The sequence below is a fragment of the Barbatula barbatula genome (genome assembly GCF_947034865.1).
Source record: "Barbatula barbatula genome assembly, chromosome: 14".
Lineage (NCBI taxonomy): Eukaryota > Metazoa > Chordata > Actinopteri > Cypriniformes > Nemacheilidae > Barbatula > Barbatula barbatula.
The window spans coordinates 11,351,766-11,370,156 of NC_136777.1; the positions used below are offsets into that span (position 1 = coordinate 11,351,766).

Genomic DNA, 18,391 nt, shown 5'->3' on the forward strand with positions numbered 1-18,391 from the left:
GTGTACACTGGTTTTTGGATTCTATTGATGTGATGTAATGTAATCTGGCAGCTGGGAATCAATAGATCACCAGTAATTCCTATTTGAATAGTGCCCAAAACACACTACAAAAGTTTTAGTGGTTTTAATGGAAACAATTAGAATTTCTGTAATGGGTTTTATTGTTTTCTTTCAGCAGGGTTCCAATACCCATAATGTGCTGCACACTATTGACAATATTGAGCTGAAGCTTGACTCCGAATTTTTTTTTCGCAAATCTCAATCGCAATGTCTGTCAAAAAAGTATAATAATAATAATTTCAAATACATTTTTAAAATAAATCGCAATTATATATCAATTACCCAAATCGCACAGCCCTATCCTCCATAACGCAAAATGTGACATCCATATCCCTGGACTTGCCCAGAATGGGTGTGGAAGAGGAGAGGAATGTGGCACAATTATTATTTAGTTTTTGTAATCGTTGAAGTAAAAAATTTATGATTATGATTAATTTTCAATGAATTGCTTGGCATTTTTTTTTCTTATTTTCAAAAGGTTAATAATTTCCCTGGCCTGGTTGAAATCTAACATTTCAGCCAACACAAGGCAAGAATCACTTATGTACAATAAACTGCTGGGTCATTCCGTGTCAATTAAACCAAATTTGGACATTTCCTCGGCTTAATTTTTTTCTATTTTAACAGAAGCAAGACCAACATCAGTAGTGTTGAAAGGCAACTTTGGTAAAAAGAACAGAACTTATGTATGGCCTTTCTTCCAAATTATGCTGTAGGCATTGTGACTTTTACCTCCCTCTACAAATTAATGGATTACTTAATAACTATTCATCGGTGGCATTTAATATTTTGGCTTTCGACAATACGGATGTTGGTCTCACTTCAGTAAAAACTATTTAAAAAATCTGAGCTGGGGACTTCTGGTTGAGTTGACCCAGCTTCAAGTTGGCTTATATTCTTAAATTCATTTAAATGTATGACGAAATTGGAAATTGTCCACCTATGGGTTATGTTACTTTGTATCTCTCTCTCCTCACCTGTCACAGTAGTGCTAAGGGGCAGGCCTGCCTCAGCAGCATGATACGGGTGGACAGCAATCTGAGTCATGGACGGCACAGGAACTCCAGGGAAGGTGACAGCGGTTGCTGCCATAGGAGGATGAGGGCCAGTGGCCACAGAGAATGGATACTGAGCGCCGATGAAGGCAGGGTGCATTCCCTAACAAGAAAAACAGATGCTTTTAAAACAAGGTTCAGATATCTTCCTAGAGTTATAGTACAGTATATCTGACATTTCACAAATTGAAGGCCACAAAAAATAAGTTGTTTTACATGCATCTTTATAAGTGATTTAGATGAATGTATTGCAGTTAACCGACTGCTTTCTGCTATAAATCAATGACTGCCAACCAAACATCTGCATTAATGTTTAAATGCAATATTTATCACATTCCCCTAACATGAAGACAGCAAATTAAGATTACAGACTGTAATAAAAATGCCAAGAACCGTAATTGAAATCTATAAATCATATCGCAAGCAGACTGAAACAGACAGCACTCATACTTGTGGGTAGCCAGCCCCAGACACAGGGAAGACGGCAGGACGGGGCACGTGCTGAAGCGGGTGGCCCAGGTACTGCGAGGTGCAGACGGCAGGCAGATGCGTTTGAATGGTGGTGTACGGATGCAGGCCCGGCGCGTGCGCCATGGCTGAACCCGGCAGCGCGTGTGATTGGTAGATGGTGGAACCGACAGAAATGACAGGTACTACGGCAGCTGCAGTCACCGTCGTGGTTACCGCGGCGACACCTGATGAATCCATGCCTCCGGTGTTATCGAGGATACCGCAGCTTCCTTCAGGGGGTGTTCTCCCTGCTCCACCGTTGGCCCCGCAGCGTCCAGAACCTTCTCGATGGCCACCTGAGCCCCCTCCCACTGTTTGCTCATACAGCCAATACCACTGATGGGCCACCTCAAACAAGACCTCAGGGTAAACACCTCCTCCCTTTGCTGCCTCCTCAACCGCCATGCAAGCCTTCTCCAACATTACATTATCCTAAAGAGAATTAAACATGGTAGGAAATGGTTACATGGCAATACAGATAAAATAACATGTACCTTGAAATGAAAGTGTGGTACACTTTTGCATTCAGTCTTAACGGAAATGAAAACTAAAACAAAGTAAATATTTGTGTTATGTTAAAGTTGTGGGTTATGACTGTGCTGGACTGTACTGTACCTGTTCTTTGCACTGGACCAGAGCTCTCTGTATCTCATTGGGGTTGAGGGCGTGAGCGTGCGGCAGGCAGCTCAAGGCCAGCTCTGCTGCAGCACGCACCATGTTGGGGTCCCGTGCTCGAGATGCACGGTCCGCAAGCGATGCCACCTCTGGAGGCGTCAGGTGCCCGTCCCAGCATTCCACCAGGATGTTGAGGGCAGCACTTCCAATCTCCATGGCTTGGCCTTTGCAAATAATATTGAACGTTGTTTTAAAGAAAATGCATCTAATCCAAAAATCCTTAACATTATAATACAGTATGACTACATAGGCGGTGGTATGACGTGAACTGCGGTGGCCCTCCCACCAGCAGTCATCAAACACTGTGCAGTGTTTTATGCGTGAGATTGCAGAGACCTGACCAACACATGCTTTTATTAAATGTTTGAATCAATATGTTGTCATTATTTCATTGACAAATGTATAAATCCATAAGTAAATGCAATTTTTGTCAACATAGGCCTATGTAAAAAGTAGTTATAACATTTAAGGATAAATACCACACAATTTCACGCAGTTTATTAGGCATTCAATCTGCTCTATGCACAATTTTGCACATTGCCATTGTTAAAAACTTCCCAGTGTGAATGAACGTCTAATTTATTCAAAATCCACATGTAACATTTAACAACAATTTTTTGTAAGGCTGTAACGTTATTGTCTTTAAACATGTATAAAATATGATCTATGAATGAGACTAATGGTGGATTCACACGGTACGTGGCAGCAGAGGTCGCATTGAAGTATTGAAGGGTTTTCTTTACCTTTGACGAAAAAATCTGAAGGCCGTCCATCATTTTGATGGATTACAATAAATGCAATTTGTAATTCCCCGATTTGTAATTTTCTTTCATCATTAGAGCGTGATCGTAGGCTATTACCCCGGCCCTGAACATGATCGCGAAGGGACGTGTGTTTCCCATTCATTAAATTACAATGCCTGGTCCTTTTTGGATAACACGCGCTGTCAGGGGAGACGCGGTGCAGATGCAAGTGTTGTGCACTCATACACACAAAGGTGTGCAGTGGTGTGGTGTTTACAGAGTTTTTCCTTCAGAAAAGCGACTAGAGTCTTTTTGAATAAACATTAGCTTTCAGTGAGTGGAAAAACGTCTCTCTTGGAGTCTTCTCTGTTCAGTGAGTGACAGAAGCAGCACATTCATGACCAAACCGCAGCTAGTGAGTGAATGAGTACAAAACACCATTTACAAGCACCTGCGATTGTTACTGACTGGACATATGAACATTTGTCTGTAATTATAATTTTATGTCTGACAACAGAAACATTAAATATATAAATGAATATAAACATCAACGGTTTATTGGGCATTCAGTTGCATTAGAGAGTAAACGCAAGTACAGCGTGATGACGTCATGAACATGCTAATTACCACCTTGCACCATAGTGACCGGTAATATTAGATAATGCCGGATTTTTACGAGCCTGTCCATCAAAATGACAGACAATAAAAAGTATAGCGCAACCTCTGCCCAGCAGTCGCGTTTGTCTCGTTCATTTTCGAAGGAAACATGCCGTAAGCAAAGTCAAAGACAATACATTTTCCTCTCACCTGTAATCCATGAAACATGTGAAGAATAAGTTCTTGACAGCCAGTTTGGAGACACGAAATTATGCAGACCGAGGGCGTAGAGGCCGATCTCAAAGGCACACAGATGCAGGTTGCGGTGGGGCCCCTGGTGGCCTCCGCTGGCAGAGGGTTGAGTGAAGATGGAGGTGGAGCTGTTTCCTCCAGCTTTAATCAGCACAGTCTTGGCCAGCTCGAAATAAAAATGGGCAGCTGCCTCAGATGGTTGGTTGGGCACGTGTGGAGCGTGGCATTCAGGACGACGGCCTTTATACCTAAATGGAAGAGGGATAATGTGCTCCTTCAGTACATGGTGAGCACTATTGTGGTGTTCCTATAGCTGTCATGTATTGGATTCCCAGGAAATAAAAACAAATGTATATAGCCTGAATGCACACATCGGTCAAATTCCCAAATGTAATACGAGGTAAGACTACCAAATGAAATGACTTTTTTGCTGGACAAAATACCAACAACTACACAGATTTGATTTAGATATGGCAATAAATGTGTTTAATCTCTTGCAAACCCACAGAGAAACAAACATATGTTGACTAAAATGAAACCCCTGACTCACTAAATCACAAACAATCGAATTATAATGGGTTCAAATAAAACCACCGTCCACAACGTGGAGCAGATATATGAATAAGATATAAAAACCCTCATTCCCCAGGTCTCCATTCACCTTTGTCGTCAAAAACATTTCAGTCACCTTCGATGAGGATGAAAGGTCACAGGTTTATCTCACCTGCTGGTGTCGGTACTCTTGGCTCTAGCTCCTCCTCCGGCTCTGCGTGAGCCGCTGGATGACGACGAGCCCAGTGAATCGGAAGAAGAGCTACTGATGCTGTCACTGTCTTGTCCTCTCCCCCAGGAAGCAGCTGTCCAACCCCCTCGAAGTGGGCGTCGACTGAGAGTAGGGGAGCTGTCTGAGGTGGTCTCTGGAGCGCTACTATCAATGCTTGCCATGCCTGAGAAAACAGAGGTCAGAAACAATATGACTAAAACAACGTATTACACTATGAAATGTCTTTAGTATTACTTTAAGTTTTGTTTATGCATACATAATTATTTTAATGTATGGATTGAGTTGGTCTATGACCTCTTTGTGACACAAAAATGTTTCTCACCCGTATGTTTCTTCTTCTGCCGTACAGGTGATCCCCAGCAACGTGTGCTGTATGCCCCACGGCCCCCCAGCGCCAGACGGCTGGGCACAGTGCCCTCAGGCTTGAAGGGTGCAGCCTCGCTCTGCTGCTCACAGGAGGAGGACTGCGCACCCTCTGCCAAAACAAGCATGAGAGAGATAAATATTAATCAGGATCTCACTAAAACACCACAAGGACACGAGACAATAACAAACATTTTGGCAAATAAAATGCGCCCCTCTCTTGACACTTTCGTATTTATTTTGTAAAAGAACTACACAACATTTGTCAGAGGAAAAGTTTGCCCAAAGACTAAAATCATGTTATTATTTCCTCCCACTCCCATCTCAGTAAACTTCCATTGCAATTCTTTTTTTGTTTCTGATACTATCCAATCGGAGTTCTTTAGTAATCCAAGTGGACAACGCATACAAATAATAATTTTATTGAATTCCCCACAGAACTGTTCACTCGTGAGACTTTATTTGAGATGGTTCACCTTGATCTCTATTGTCACCGACTCCCTCTCCTGACGCTGAGCTCTGAACTCCACCTGTTAAACCTCCCTGCTGTCCCGCTGCACCCCCGCTGCTCACACCCTGCACGGCAGCCGATGATGGGCCATGCTTTGACACTCCGCCCGTGGCACCACTGGAACCATGGCTGGAATGTTTGGATGGGCTCTTCTGACTGCTGGTGGCTGGTTTGCTGTAAAAGGAGCTCAGAGTCTGAGGCTTATGGGTCTGGCTCTCACGATCAAGGAGCTTATCCAGAATCTACAGAAAGAAAAATCTGACATTACCACTCAAATCTTATCAGCATCAAGCAGAGTATGAAAGAGGAGTGTTTTCTTCTTAAACGTTATATGCATAAGTTCTTGCCTTTTTTAACTTGCTTTGGTCATCTTTATACGTGATCATCAGCGCCAGAGCAAGGTCTCCTTTCTCTCTCCGTGTCCCTTCGCAGAGGAGAGGATGCTCTGCCTCGCTAACTGTAGTTTTCATACCTGAAAAAATAAAACCGCAGAACGTGAAATATGTAAAACACAAATGGAGAAAAAATGTCTAACACAGCAGTGCTGGATTCTTTTGTGCATTTCACATAAATTAACTCATACCAAGAGCTGCTACAGCAGCCTCAAAGCCCAGCTCCTCATCGCCAGGCATCTCGTTGTTACGGTTACGGCTAGGAGGTCGAGAACCCGTGGGAGACACCACTGTTTGAATGGAAAGCATAATGATAGATGTGCATTGGGAGTTTGGGGCTATTAAAGAGCATTTTTAAAATGCTCATGTGGCAGACAGTTGACTTACCGGGGGTGCACAGCACATCAAATATGAAGCTAGCGAGCATAAGGGGCAGAACAGGCCGATAGTCGCAGAAGTTGCCATCGCGGAGCTGCTCAGCTCGGTCCCTTATGGAAGTCATTTCTACAACCCCAAGAGGAATCTTCTTCAGCAGAGCAACCACCTCTGACTCCTGATATGCCAGCTTTACCTAACACAAGAACACAGAAGCTCAGACTTCAGGGATTTAAAACCCTACATCAAACATATGACACACAATGCGCAGCGTATTATACAAATCAGATATTTTTGGCATCACTGGTGTGGGAAAGAACTGAAAATATGCACAAACACAAACCTACGTTTGGATAAAACAAATCTGTTACCCATTTCAATTCTGACCTAACACATTTCTCAATAAATAATATGAAACTGTTCTGTCAAATAGATCATTAGTTGTATCAAAATAATGTAATACTCTGTTCTACCTCAAGGGCTTTAGTAGAAGCAGGAGGTCTCTGCATCTCCAGAGAGAACATGCCAGTGTTGAAGGCCAGGTTATGGAGCTCCAGTCTCTCGCTTAGCACAGTTAGCAGGAAGGCTACTTTAGACAGGGTGTTTGTTGCCACCTGAGTCTGTTTCGTGGTTGACACCTTGCTCTTTTTACCCTAGGAAAGACAGGGATACATTCAATCTCATCTGTGAGCATCAGCACGGCTATATGCAGAACATCCTACTGTCAAATTTGGTACCTTAGTCTGGGGCTGCTCCACCTTGAGGTCGGGTGGATTAGCCACAAGATCTCGAGCAAGTTCAACAGCCAATCGGCACGCCTCATTACTGTAGCCGTGAGCATAAAGAGCCTCAGCACAGGCAAACAGAACCTACAATACAATCAGAAAATATCTCAATTTTATTTGGACAATAAAAAGTCTAAATGACCTTAAAAAAATATTTTACCTCCATCCTGCCCTCTTGTTCCAGAGGTTTAATGCCAGCAAAGATGTCTGGTTCTTCCTCATGGTTGCTATCTGCAACCCCTCTCTCCGCTCCCTCTTCCGATGCAGCGCTAAGGTAGTACGCTTGATAGTCATCATCACCCACTGCATCTCCACCAGCAGCCGCCTCAGCTGCCTGTGGTCCAGGAGACCCTCCTGAAGCCCCACTCCCATCTCCCTCTCTCCGGCTTCTCTGAGCCTTGCCGGTGGCCGACACAGAGGGCTGAGGATCATCAACCGTGTCCTCGTCTCCTCCATTCTCATCCAGATCTGCCTCTACCTCCATCTCTTTCTCATTAGCTACCACAACTGGGGCCGTCATGGAACTCTCTTTCGAAAAGCAGGTATGGTCATCAGGACCAGATTGAGGCGCACGTTTAGTCTCAAACGGGCGGTCTTTCGAAGCGCTGCCGCTACCGAATTTCCGCGGCTCGCGAAGCAGGGGGCTGGGTGAAGGTAGCATCTCGGGTGGAGGTGGAAGAAAATCAAAAGTGTTACTGGCCTCCGCCCCAAGAGCCAGACTGGAGCCGTCATCTAGACTCAACTCTGCCATATCAGGCTCTAGAGAACTGTCCTCGCTGCTGGTTCGCCGTTTAGCACTAGGGTGCTTCCCACCGATTCCACTTGAACTTCCACATGAGCCCTTGTTGCTTTGTGTTAGCTTAGTTTTGCTACCAGTTGACGGAGAGGAGCCGCTGGATTTATACATGCCTTTTCCTCCCTCCTCAAGAGAGAGAGAGACCCCACCACCCAGACGCACCAGCACCCCACCACCTGTGCTGTTGACCCCCGACACGCCTTTCCTCTTGCTGACCAAGGTCTCTTTAGGTCGGACAGCCACTTCCTGCTGGGGAGGATGGGAGCTGTTTCGTGACTTGTGTTCGGAGGAATTCGCTTCAGACGTCCCGCTGCGAGTCCCAGGATCTTGAGAATCTCCAGTAGCCCCAGCTTTAGTTCGGAGCTGCTGCACTGCCCTGGACCAACAAAATGAGGCATTTTTCTTATCTGTACCGCAATAGGTGATGCCAGGTAACGGATAGGCAACTTCCCAGTTGAAGTAGCAGCATTCCACCGCTAGTTTGAACCCTTGGAAGAGTTTGTCCAAGGATTTGCGATGCTGTCCACGTTTCACTATCTCTATGACTTTTAGGTGCCACTGCTTCAGCTGGGCAGCAAGTTCTAAACGCCTGAGGAAACACAGACAGAGAACATGGGCACAAATATAACCACACATCCTCAAAAGTTTAACAGGCTAAAGTTATTCAAGTTCAAGCTCTGCTCAGTTGCTTACCTCTGTGGGCTCATGGTTGGATCTAACACTGCCAGTCTCCATAAGACCACCATTTCATCACACATACTGGCACAGGCATGCGCTGCCACCTCTGTCTGCCCATTACTGCGGCCTGTGTGCCCGCTAGCACTGCTGTGAGAGGCAGATGTCCTCACACTGTACCACCAACCAATAATCTGGATGAAGAGAGAACAGCAGACATTAGTCTAGTCATTAAAGTGTAAAAGGGATTATTACACAGCACTCTGGAATACTTGATTCCAATTGGTCAAAAGCGGTTTATTCCAATTGGTTCAAAGCCATTCAGATAAATTAGTTGAATGTGGTGTGGTTAAATGAGGTTCAGTACCTGTTCATGGGTGAGACACTGTTCGGTGAGGATCTCTAAAAGAGGAGCAGCGTTACTGTCCCTCCTCTTGAACATCTCTCTGACGATGGACAGAAGGTTCCAGATGCCCTCTGGCTCTCTTCCTCGCAGAGGTCTCAGCAAACATGCCCATTCCGCAGCTGCGGGAGGCTCAGTGGATGACAGATACATGGAGTTCACATCACTGAGAACAAGTGACAGAGCAAAAGAACTGTTAAATCTCCCTCACTTTGCGATTATATAAAGAATGAAAAGTATACTGACTGGCAAACCAACCACTCTAAAAGGACAATACACTCAAAAGTAAAAATTCTTTCATCATTTACTCATGTCATTCCAACCCTGTGTAACTTTTTTGACTCAAAATATGATATTATGAAAAATATCGTAACCAAACATTTGCCCCCATTAACTTCCACTGTAAGGAGACAAAACCACTGAAACATTTCTCAAAATTTGTTCATTTCTGTGTCACAGAAAAAGGTTTTGAACAACATGAAGGTGTATCGATGACGACAATTTTAATTTTGGGTGAACTTTCCCTTTAAAGTAACTTAATATAGAATCTTCAATATTCAGCACAACAGCACTCTTGCTAATGTGACATAAGTTAACAGTAAAGCAGTGTTTTAAGAATATGGATGACCACAGGTTTGGTTAATTTTACCTAAATACAACAGGTGATGGGCCACAGAACTTGTGCAGGGTTTTCTTTATGTTGTCACTGAGGGTGGACTCATCTAAATACCAAGTGCTTTGGTCAGAAGCTGAAGGGCCTGCGGTAGGATCTGTGAATCCAATCATTTAAACAGAAAAATAAGAATGAATAAAGTGAAGTTAACAGAGACTGAGAAAGAAAAAAAATGATGTGGTTATTAATAGTGGTGTGTAGGTCAGTGCATACCCGGAGCTCCACACACGGTGTTAATAGCAGTAGACTGGGAAGAAAGGAGCTCATCCAGGAGACGCTGAGCTGTCGGTAAGATCTGGTGACACAATACAGCAAATCAAAATACAGCCAGAGATAATGTGTAATGTGTAAATTTGATTATTTCAAGAACTTCAAATTCCTTTTTATGATAATTGACTTCAGAGCTCAGAAGCAATAAGCAATGAGGCCTCACCTGTTGAGGGAGTTCACTGATGAGGTATTGTGCAAACTTCTGAAGTTGATCCCTTTGTAATCTGGACAGGGACTCTGACACAGGTGCTCGGAGACACACCGCAGATGCCTACAGGAACACACATATCATGACTTACTGATATTTCAAATGGAAATTTTTTCAAGTAAATAACCGGATTCAACTTCTGTGTTTTAATTCCCACTCTCACTAAGTTAAACCTGAAGCAGACTGCTCATTGACAATGCATCTGGAGGCTTTGACGCCTTCAGGTGGCTGTCCCAGTTTGCAATCACCTGATCTTCTGCAAGTTTAGAAACCACCTCATTTGCAAACGCCCCATGTATAATATATGAGCTCCAGACAGCCATGCTTTAAGGAGATTTGAACAAATTATCTTTACAGCTCATGGTGCAGGTTATTTAAAAATGCAAAGTGTCCTATGGGGGTCGTGTCAGGAATTACTGAAAGAAAATGTGCCGGCCATGTTTGACAGCCAGAGAATGAGGAGGATGGATCGAGAATGTGCCTGGACTTCTTCGGGAGGACAAGAAGAATGAAAACTTAAGATTTGTGGACGAAGCTCCATACGGAGCAGGAAAGGTATGTGGCTGAGACAAAGAAGATGGCATTCACTAACATAATCCAATCGAACCGAAATCTGACCTTAGTCGAACCCGGGTATGCACCAAAAGTGCTAATGTGAAACTGCCATAAAAGCATTGAGGGTTCAAGACTTTCTACACTCTGTATCAGAATGAACCATTATAAGACATTTTCGCATCAAATAGATTCCAAATAACCATAATGGCAGGGTTTTGACCTCTGGTCAAATAAAAGTATTTGACCCATTTTAAAAAAGGTAAACAACACCGTTTGCAATTTAAAGCAAATGGCAAATGTGAAAAGCATCTGCTAAATAACCAAACAGCATGCATTATGTCATTAAAACAGACCTAAATAAAGCATTAGGGTAAATAAAATCCATGAAAAGGACCTTGTTTGCTACCATTGCAAAGCAGTTTAAGGGACATTATGTTCATTATGGTCACATAAAATAACATTTTCCATATAGGTCAGTAAAACCGCTTTATAATGCAAGCCCCACAGGCAGTTTAGACTACCAGTGGGATGCCGTGATGAGAGTTGGGTTGTGAGGACAGTCTGACAGATCACTCAATGTGAAACCACACAAGCCCACTCAAATAGTTAAAGGGCACATCTAAGTTGCAAACAGTGATCTAATGACTAACAAACACATGCACAAATACATTTACATTATGCTAGAACTATCAATTTAACATGTTGATTTATTATTCCTAAAAATGCAATAAAGGATAACACAATTGATCATGCATGCTGACCCGTTCATAAATTCTATCTGTTAAATGCACTGGATACATCTGAGCTACAGGAACACTGTAAATACAAACCTCTCTTGCACCTGCATATCAGAAATGATTTGTATCCGGGTTTTTTTTATCAATATCAGATATCTCACATTGAACATAAATAATTTTCACTAGTGGTGGTGTATGACCACATTTTATTTTGTGACATTCTGTAGGTGGGCTAAATGTCAAGACTAAAGTATCTGAACTTTAGACTGTTATGTCAAAAACGATATGTAACCTCATTACACACCAGCCACAGCACACAAAGCAGCAAATATAGAGATACTTCAGTAAGACATCAAGAAGACGTCTTGGATGTAAATGATTTACTGCACATGCACTTCTGTCTGTGGCTGATAAAAGTCATGAAGCATATCGCAACAGAACAAAGTATATACTTTATTTCAACACCAGATTAAATGCTGGAAAAGTTTGCAATAATAGAATGGCAGAATGACTAAATTGTACGTGACTTGATAAGTCATACATTCTGGAAGACTGCAGCCAAAAGACTGAGATAAGAGTCGATCTCACCTATAAATATGGACTATGACTCCATATTCCACCAAATGTATAAACTTTTAACTTTAAAGAAAACTTGGATGCGTTCATTTGCAGTGTTTTTATTTTGAGGACCAACATTCAACAGAAACCGCACAGAGTAATTATGTATTCGTTGTTTATGACCAAACCATGCAGCATTATGCAAAATAGGTTTGTTACAATTTCCCCCAAGAAGCAACCGGCACAAGACAGAAGCCCACATGCAAATGCTAAATGCCACCCACGGCCTGGGCCAACAGGTCTATCTGACTGCGGCAGGGCCTCCTACTAGGGGTGGGGGATATCACGACAGAGCAGATCCCCTCTATCCACCCTCCTCGCTCCACAGGGAGGCTTCAAACCTAATCAAAAGCTTCTCAGTGCTCTCACGCCCACGGTCACTCTGCACAGATAGACAAAGCCTAGAGACAGATCGCTGGATGTGAAATCATCCCCACAGATATGTCCATCAGAGGCGGGCCATTGTGCATACTAAAATGTTTGTCTGTATGTTGTGTTGAAAAATAAGGAGACATGTTTTTTCAAACCTTGGGGGTTGGATTTGTAGTGTTAGTATATTAACAGACATTAAACTTTACTAAAGCAATATTAAACGTTTACTAAAGCTTACTAATATATAGTTTACTTATATTTAAAGTTTTCTTTCTCTCTGTAAACCCATGTTTTTTGTATTTTATTTTAGGCTGTATTTTATCTTCGTATTTTACGGATTAGGATTGTTGTGAAATTAAAATAAGCTTATCATTTACTCACCCCCTTGTCATTTCAAACCTATATGACTTTCTTCTGCATAACAAAATTTTATAATTTAAGTAATGTTATTAACCGAACAGCGGCCACCATATTTCAAAACATCTTGTGTGTTCTGATAAAAAAAGTAGTCATACAGATATGAAATGACATGAGGGTGAGTAAACACAGACAGAATTTTTATATTTCGGTGAACTTCACTCTTCCACAATCTACAAACCACAAACAGCTTTTAAGAAAACACCACAGGACAATATGTGTGCTTACATTGTGAATTCTGAAGAGGCAGAGGGCAACGACGTGGGCACACCATTTGGCTCCTGCTCCACAAGTGCAGCTGCAGGAAGTGATGCGGCAGCGGTCAAACATAACAGCCACATTATATGCTCCTTTTGATTGGCCAGCCTGGGGCGACACTACTGTGGCACTGAGGTGGAAACCTGTTAAAGACAATAAAAAGTTGTGATTAAAAAACAAAAAGGCCTATTTAAACCAATCTTTGGGTGATCCAGAGATTTTTTTAAATGTTTGGAGAAAGTTAATGTTTCAAACGTTAAGGGAGCTGACTGCTAATAACAAAATATGCATTGCACTGTGCGCAGGTCATACAGGAAATTAAAAACATCTAGGACAGAGAAACGGAGTCCAAGAGTGTGTGTGTGTACAGTGGGGTGTAGGGGGCTGTCCGAAAGCTTTTACCCACTGGACAGCGGCCAGCACTCTTCTGGCCAGTAACTGCAGAGGTGGGGGCAGTGGGTGGTTTCAGCTTATAACTGTTGTTCCAACGGGTGTTCTCAGGCCAACTTTACTACACTGCCTCTTTTTTTTCCCTTCAGTATACCTGACCGTGCCAAAAGAACCACTCTAGTGCTTTATTCCTGACCCACATTCTCTTGTCAGCTGTCCACACTAAAAGCTTAAAGAATTTCATAAACAATCCTGATTAACTTTGTATTAAAAACAGATTATTTTCTATAAATTAGTAAACAGCTGGATGAGCTGGTAAGCACACAATAGTTGCAAAAGTCACTGGGTTGTTACCCTCTCCTAATTTGCCTAAATGTATCCCAGCATGCAACGGTTGTTAAAGAGACAGATAAGTCTGCAGAAGCAACCTAGATTTTTGGGCATGTGTAAAGGCTGATCCTTGGAGCTGTCTTTTAGCATTGCACTCTCAGTGAAAGGTTAAACAAAGTACAGAGAGGAGAGTTTTGGAATCACTTCCCTTTAAGGTGCAGCTGTTCTGTGTCAGGCCGTTCTGGCTTCATTCTGGTGGAGTGACTGACAACGTAAGATTCAGCCTTTAGGGTCCGTTAGGAGCACAGTGGGTGGTCACTCATTGGCCAGGAAAGATAGATTAAATTGCTAGAAACTACACATTTAAAAATCTAATATCTACAACAACAATAAACTCAAGAGGAACCAATTCCATTAGTTAATCAAAATGTAACCAACAAGAAGCACGCCACTAAGAAGATGATAGATAGGGATAGTTTCTGCCAAACTCAAAAAGTATTTCTTTTATTCACTCTCATGTCCTTCAAAACCTGTGTACGTCTCTTACTTCTGTGGAAAGCAAAAGAAGATATTTTGAGAAATGCATCAGTGGATTTGAACTTATAGAAGTCAAAGGGTGACAATGTTGTTTGGTTTCCAACATTCTTCAAAATATCTTCTTTTGTGTTCTGCAGAAGAATGCCATACAGGTTTGAAATGGCACGCGACTGAGTTTATAAATAATGAATGAATTTAATTGAATCTTTATGCCAAAAGTCTGACACAACCACTCTAAATACATGGTCTTGGTAAGTTTAGCTCAAACCTAATCAAACTGAACATTTTTAGCCTTCTAAAGAGTCATTTAAATAGTCTGCTAATGGAAATGCATGCAAACTGCTGGAGGGCCAGTGTGTGGGCTGGGTCAGGCCTTGGGCCATGATGCTCCTCTGCTGCTGTAAAGCCCACCGCATGTGAATGAATGCCGTCCAACAACAGCGTTTATTCACACAGCCTGTGCACAGACCTCTCACACATACACTTAACTTTATGTGCCATGCCTCTGATACTTTCCCAGGCTTTAAAAACACATTTGAGCAAACCAAGATAAAAACCAGAACTTGCGTGTTATCTAGGCAGACAGGTGGGTAAATTGTTTATTTTGTTTCTATGCATAAAGGAATGAGATTGAATACATTTAAAGTTTGAAGATAATGCTCTCAATGCAGAAGAGCAATTTACCTCAAACGACTTTCAGAACAGTTCGAAAGCCAGCACTCGTGACCGAAAGATGTGTTGGGTGAAAATGCTTTTGGTTGATGTGTGTGGGATGGCTACGGTTTCTCACCTATCTGCAGAGGATCCTTCACAGCTCTCACCCGATAGAGCTGCTCCCCGCGCTGGAACTCATCCGGGCTGCCGTTGGCCAGACATGAGTATAATCTGCAAAAACAAGAAAAGGGGAGGATTAAAACAGCCATTCACACATATAACATCGTGCCATGCCATAAAGTATTCTGGAAATGCTATGCTTCCAAAATGAATCTTGGTGTTCCGCTTTTATTTACTATAAAACTCCAAATGTAAGACCATGAAATCATGGAAAAAACTTCCTGCAAACACAAAGCTGTTAAAAGGTCTTTGAGGTATCACCTGATGTCCTCTTCATTCTCTGGGAAGCTCCAGTATGCAATTCTCAATTGCAGCTGCTCAGGAACGGGAGGATAGACCTTTTCCACCACCTCGAATGGAATATGAAATGCCACCTGTTTGGCCGACAGCTCCACCAGAGGAATGACCTGACCATCTATAAAGCAAGTAAAACACACATTTCAATACAGATGAATGCTTTCAAAGCCACTTTGTTGTACAATCAAACAGTCACAGGCAAACAGTTTCAATAATAGTATTTACAAAAATGAGCGCAGTATATACCGCAGATGTTTCCAACAAATTGAACAAAACTGAGAATTGAGCTTTAAGACATCAAGCATGCTGTTCTGTTTCCAAGCCAGATTGTTCTTAAACACTCAAGGCTAAATTGAGAGAAAACAGGACAGCTGCCAACTGGGACTAAATGCTGTCTGCTGAGAGGTGGGGGGGTAGCGTGGAGGTCTAGTATCCTGCAGGGTCCTGGATTCAAGTCACCAATTTCCTCCAACAAAAGATAAAAGAGTGGCCAAGCTGAAAGTATGAAAAACTCTCAGACCAGACGCTCCTTCAAGAGCAACTATACTATGTGCCTAAAGTAAATCTTGTGGCTGAATTCAGAGGCAACTTTCATTTATACAAGAATTCTTCCTAAAATGAAGATAAATCCCGACCCTAATGGAAAAAAATTAAGAAAGGCCATATCGTGTAATGTGGCGTCAATGCTCCTAATTCTACAAATTCTTCATTTTCTGTTATGAGCCACAGGGCGTTATCGGCACATAATTGCTTTATAAGACAATACCGCTGTCCATCTGAAACTAAAACCAACATCAGGAGGTCATTATCATAAGAGGGCTTGAGGTAACGGGGGGGCACTGTAATTCACTGCACAAAGTCACCTTAGAGCTAGATCTCACATTACATCCACTGAGACAATGCTTGATCACAAAACTATGCACACACTACAACAGCCACTTGGTGAGCCCAGTCTCGGCTAGTTCTGGTCCTTGATTCTGATTGTTAAGCAGTGTTTTAGGGCTCAAGTAGTTCATTGTTTGGCAATTAAGCAATAATATTTTTAGCAATTTCATTACACTTTAATTACAGCGTTTATATTACGTACCCTTGGTAAGCTTATGAAATAACAGTTTTATTAAAGCTCTGCATTAAATGCACAAGCTTTGGAAATTGGATATTGATTGGCTGTCAATGTTTATTTGTTTGTCAGCTGTTAAATATTGTTCTAAAAGTGATTCAAATATTTGTACACCTGTAATGACATTGTTACAGTTGTGGTGTGGATTCCACTAGCCTTAAATTTCATATATTTATACAGACTTAAATCAATCTAATTAAATAATTTGTCAATATGTAAGAAAGTCAATTGTCAGGACTTGTCAAGCTACATCCGAATTTTGTGTCCTCTTTTTCTGGACGTATTGACAACTTGACACAACATTTACTTCTACCGATGTTTGACAATCGGATTTGGCATTCAAATGAAAGGGGATGGATAACGAATTACCGCGGGTCGGCTGAATCTCGATTCTAATATGTGATGATTCAAGTCAGTTGAGATTTTAACTAAACCAAAATACACATTTTGAACAGCAGTGTCTGCTGTGTTTACTGTAAACTTAGACAAAGTCTTCGTTTGTTTATATTAAAGAGACTTTTGTATAATTCTTTTTTTTCTTCATTTGGAATGTATTTTAAAATTGCAGTTTAATTTTGTTATTTGACTTAATATATTTAAAGGAATGTGCATAATTTGAGAAATATTAGTGCAGTTGTCTCAACTAATTTTGTAAAAAGAAATCGTATCGTGAGATCAGTATCGTGAATCGCATCGTGGGCTGAGTAAATCGTTACATCCCTCTGAAAGGCCATAGAAATGTGTCACGATGAAATAATAGTATTAGCAGAAACCCACATAATCTAAAACCGTTCTGAAACCAAAAACAAGTCTGTAAACTAACTTGATCAATAACACGGAGCACGACATGACACAACATAAGTTACAGACCGACAGTGGGAGTCATAGAAACTAATCTGGGTACAGGTGACTCATTAAAGTATAGCCAACAAACAGCTGTTCTGCAACAATACGCGTGCGTGATCTCGATGAATCGGGTGGCACAATCATAGCCAGTCTTTGCTGACTTAACCATGGTGACCAACATCACAGGACTTCACATAGTCTGCTAGACATCTTTGTCTTTTGTTAGCCAGTGAATAGGTGAGATGGTCTCTCATGCGAGGTCTGCTGTCCCGCTGCCCAACAACGAGAGAACAAAGACACCCGACTCACAGAGTGCTATATAAACAGCCACGTCTCAGCAAACGTGCAATCTCTCGTCCTGCGCCAAGAAAGCGAGCTTTGGTCACGTGAAATGGCTCCAATTTATTTTTTGGAAATTCAGGGGATTTGATGTCTAAAAGTGACCTGTGCAAGAGCATTGGCATTATGCAGATAGATCATATGTGTATTAACCACTGTGCTCACAGGCAATGACCTGCACAGGACAAAGCTCTTTGTTTTTACAACCCCATACTCCACCCAGCCCCCAAACTCTAACTCACTCTGAAAACTGCCAACACACAACAAGGCCTCCCTTTCCAAACTCCCTCAAGTCATCCAACATAGGTACACACACTCAGCTCACAAATCTCCGACAACACAGAACTCTGTCCTTCCAGCTGACAACACTCTACACACACGCAAGGCTCGGGAGCCTCTAAAAGGATAGTTCACCCTAAATAGACAATCCTGTCATGAATTACTCACTCTCTAGTTGTTTCAAACTGCATACATTTCTTTGTTTGGTTGAACACACAGAAAGATATTTGCACGAATGCTTGTAACCAAACAGTTACAAACAGTAGGTACATTTACAACGGTAGTTCAAAGTGCCCCTACTAAATATATTCTTTGTGTTCAAAAAATAAAAAAAT

At 42.0% G+C, this 18,391-nt stretch overlaps 1 protein-coding gene across 3 annotated transcripts in view; it reads right to left on the minus strand.

The window, feature by feature from the left end:
* zswim8 (zinc finger, SWIM-type containing 8) overlaps window positions 1-18,391 on the minus strand; it is a 31,399-nt gene that overhangs the window by 10,290 nt on the left and 2,718 nt on the right. For all 3 annotated transcript variants that reach the window (XR_013787536.1, XR_013787537.1, XM_079472337.1), the window contains exons 2-22: window positions 15,437-15,590; window positions 15,132-15,226; window positions 13,055-13,227; window positions 10,083-10,190; window positions 9,863-9,944; window positions 9,626-9,746; window positions 8,941-9,142; window positions 8,592-8,767; window positions 7,263-8,487; window positions 7,055-7,186; window positions 6,791-6,970; window positions 6,330-6,513; window positions 6,134-6,232; window positions 5,898-6,022; window positions 5,516-5,792; window positions 4,999-5,151; window positions 4,617-4,839; window positions 3,851-4,140; window positions 2,241-2,464; window positions 1,566-2,057; window positions 1,038-1,218 (exon numbers count right to left, since the gene is read on the minus strand). Coding sequence is in view for 1 of the 3 variants with exons in the window: in XM_079472337.1 (XP_079328463.1) it covers window positions 1,038-1,218; window positions 1,566-2,057; window positions 2,241-2,464; window positions 3,851-4,140; window positions 4,617-4,839; window positions 4,999-5,151; window positions 5,516-5,792; window positions 5,898-6,022; window positions 6,134-6,232; window positions 6,330-6,513; window positions 6,791-6,970; window positions 7,055-7,186; window positions 7,263-8,487; window positions 8,592-8,767; window positions 8,941-9,142; window positions 9,626-9,746; window positions 9,863-9,944; window positions 10,083-10,190; window positions 13,055-13,227; window positions 15,132-15,226; window positions 15,437-15,590 (4,896 nt within the window). In the remaining 2 variants the exon portion in view is untranslated. The remainder of the gene's footprint in view (window positions 1-1,037; window positions 1,219-1,565; window positions 2,058-2,240; window positions 2,465-3,850; window positions 4,141-4,616; window positions 4,840-4,998; window positions 5,152-5,515; window positions 5,793-5,897; window positions 6,023-6,133; window positions 6,233-6,329; window positions 6,514-6,790; window positions 6,971-7,054; window positions 7,187-7,262; window positions 8,488-8,591; window positions 8,768-8,940; window positions 9,143-9,625; window positions 9,747-9,862; window positions 9,945-10,082; window positions 10,191-13,054; window positions 13,228-15,131; window positions 15,227-15,436; window positions 15,591-18,391) is intronic.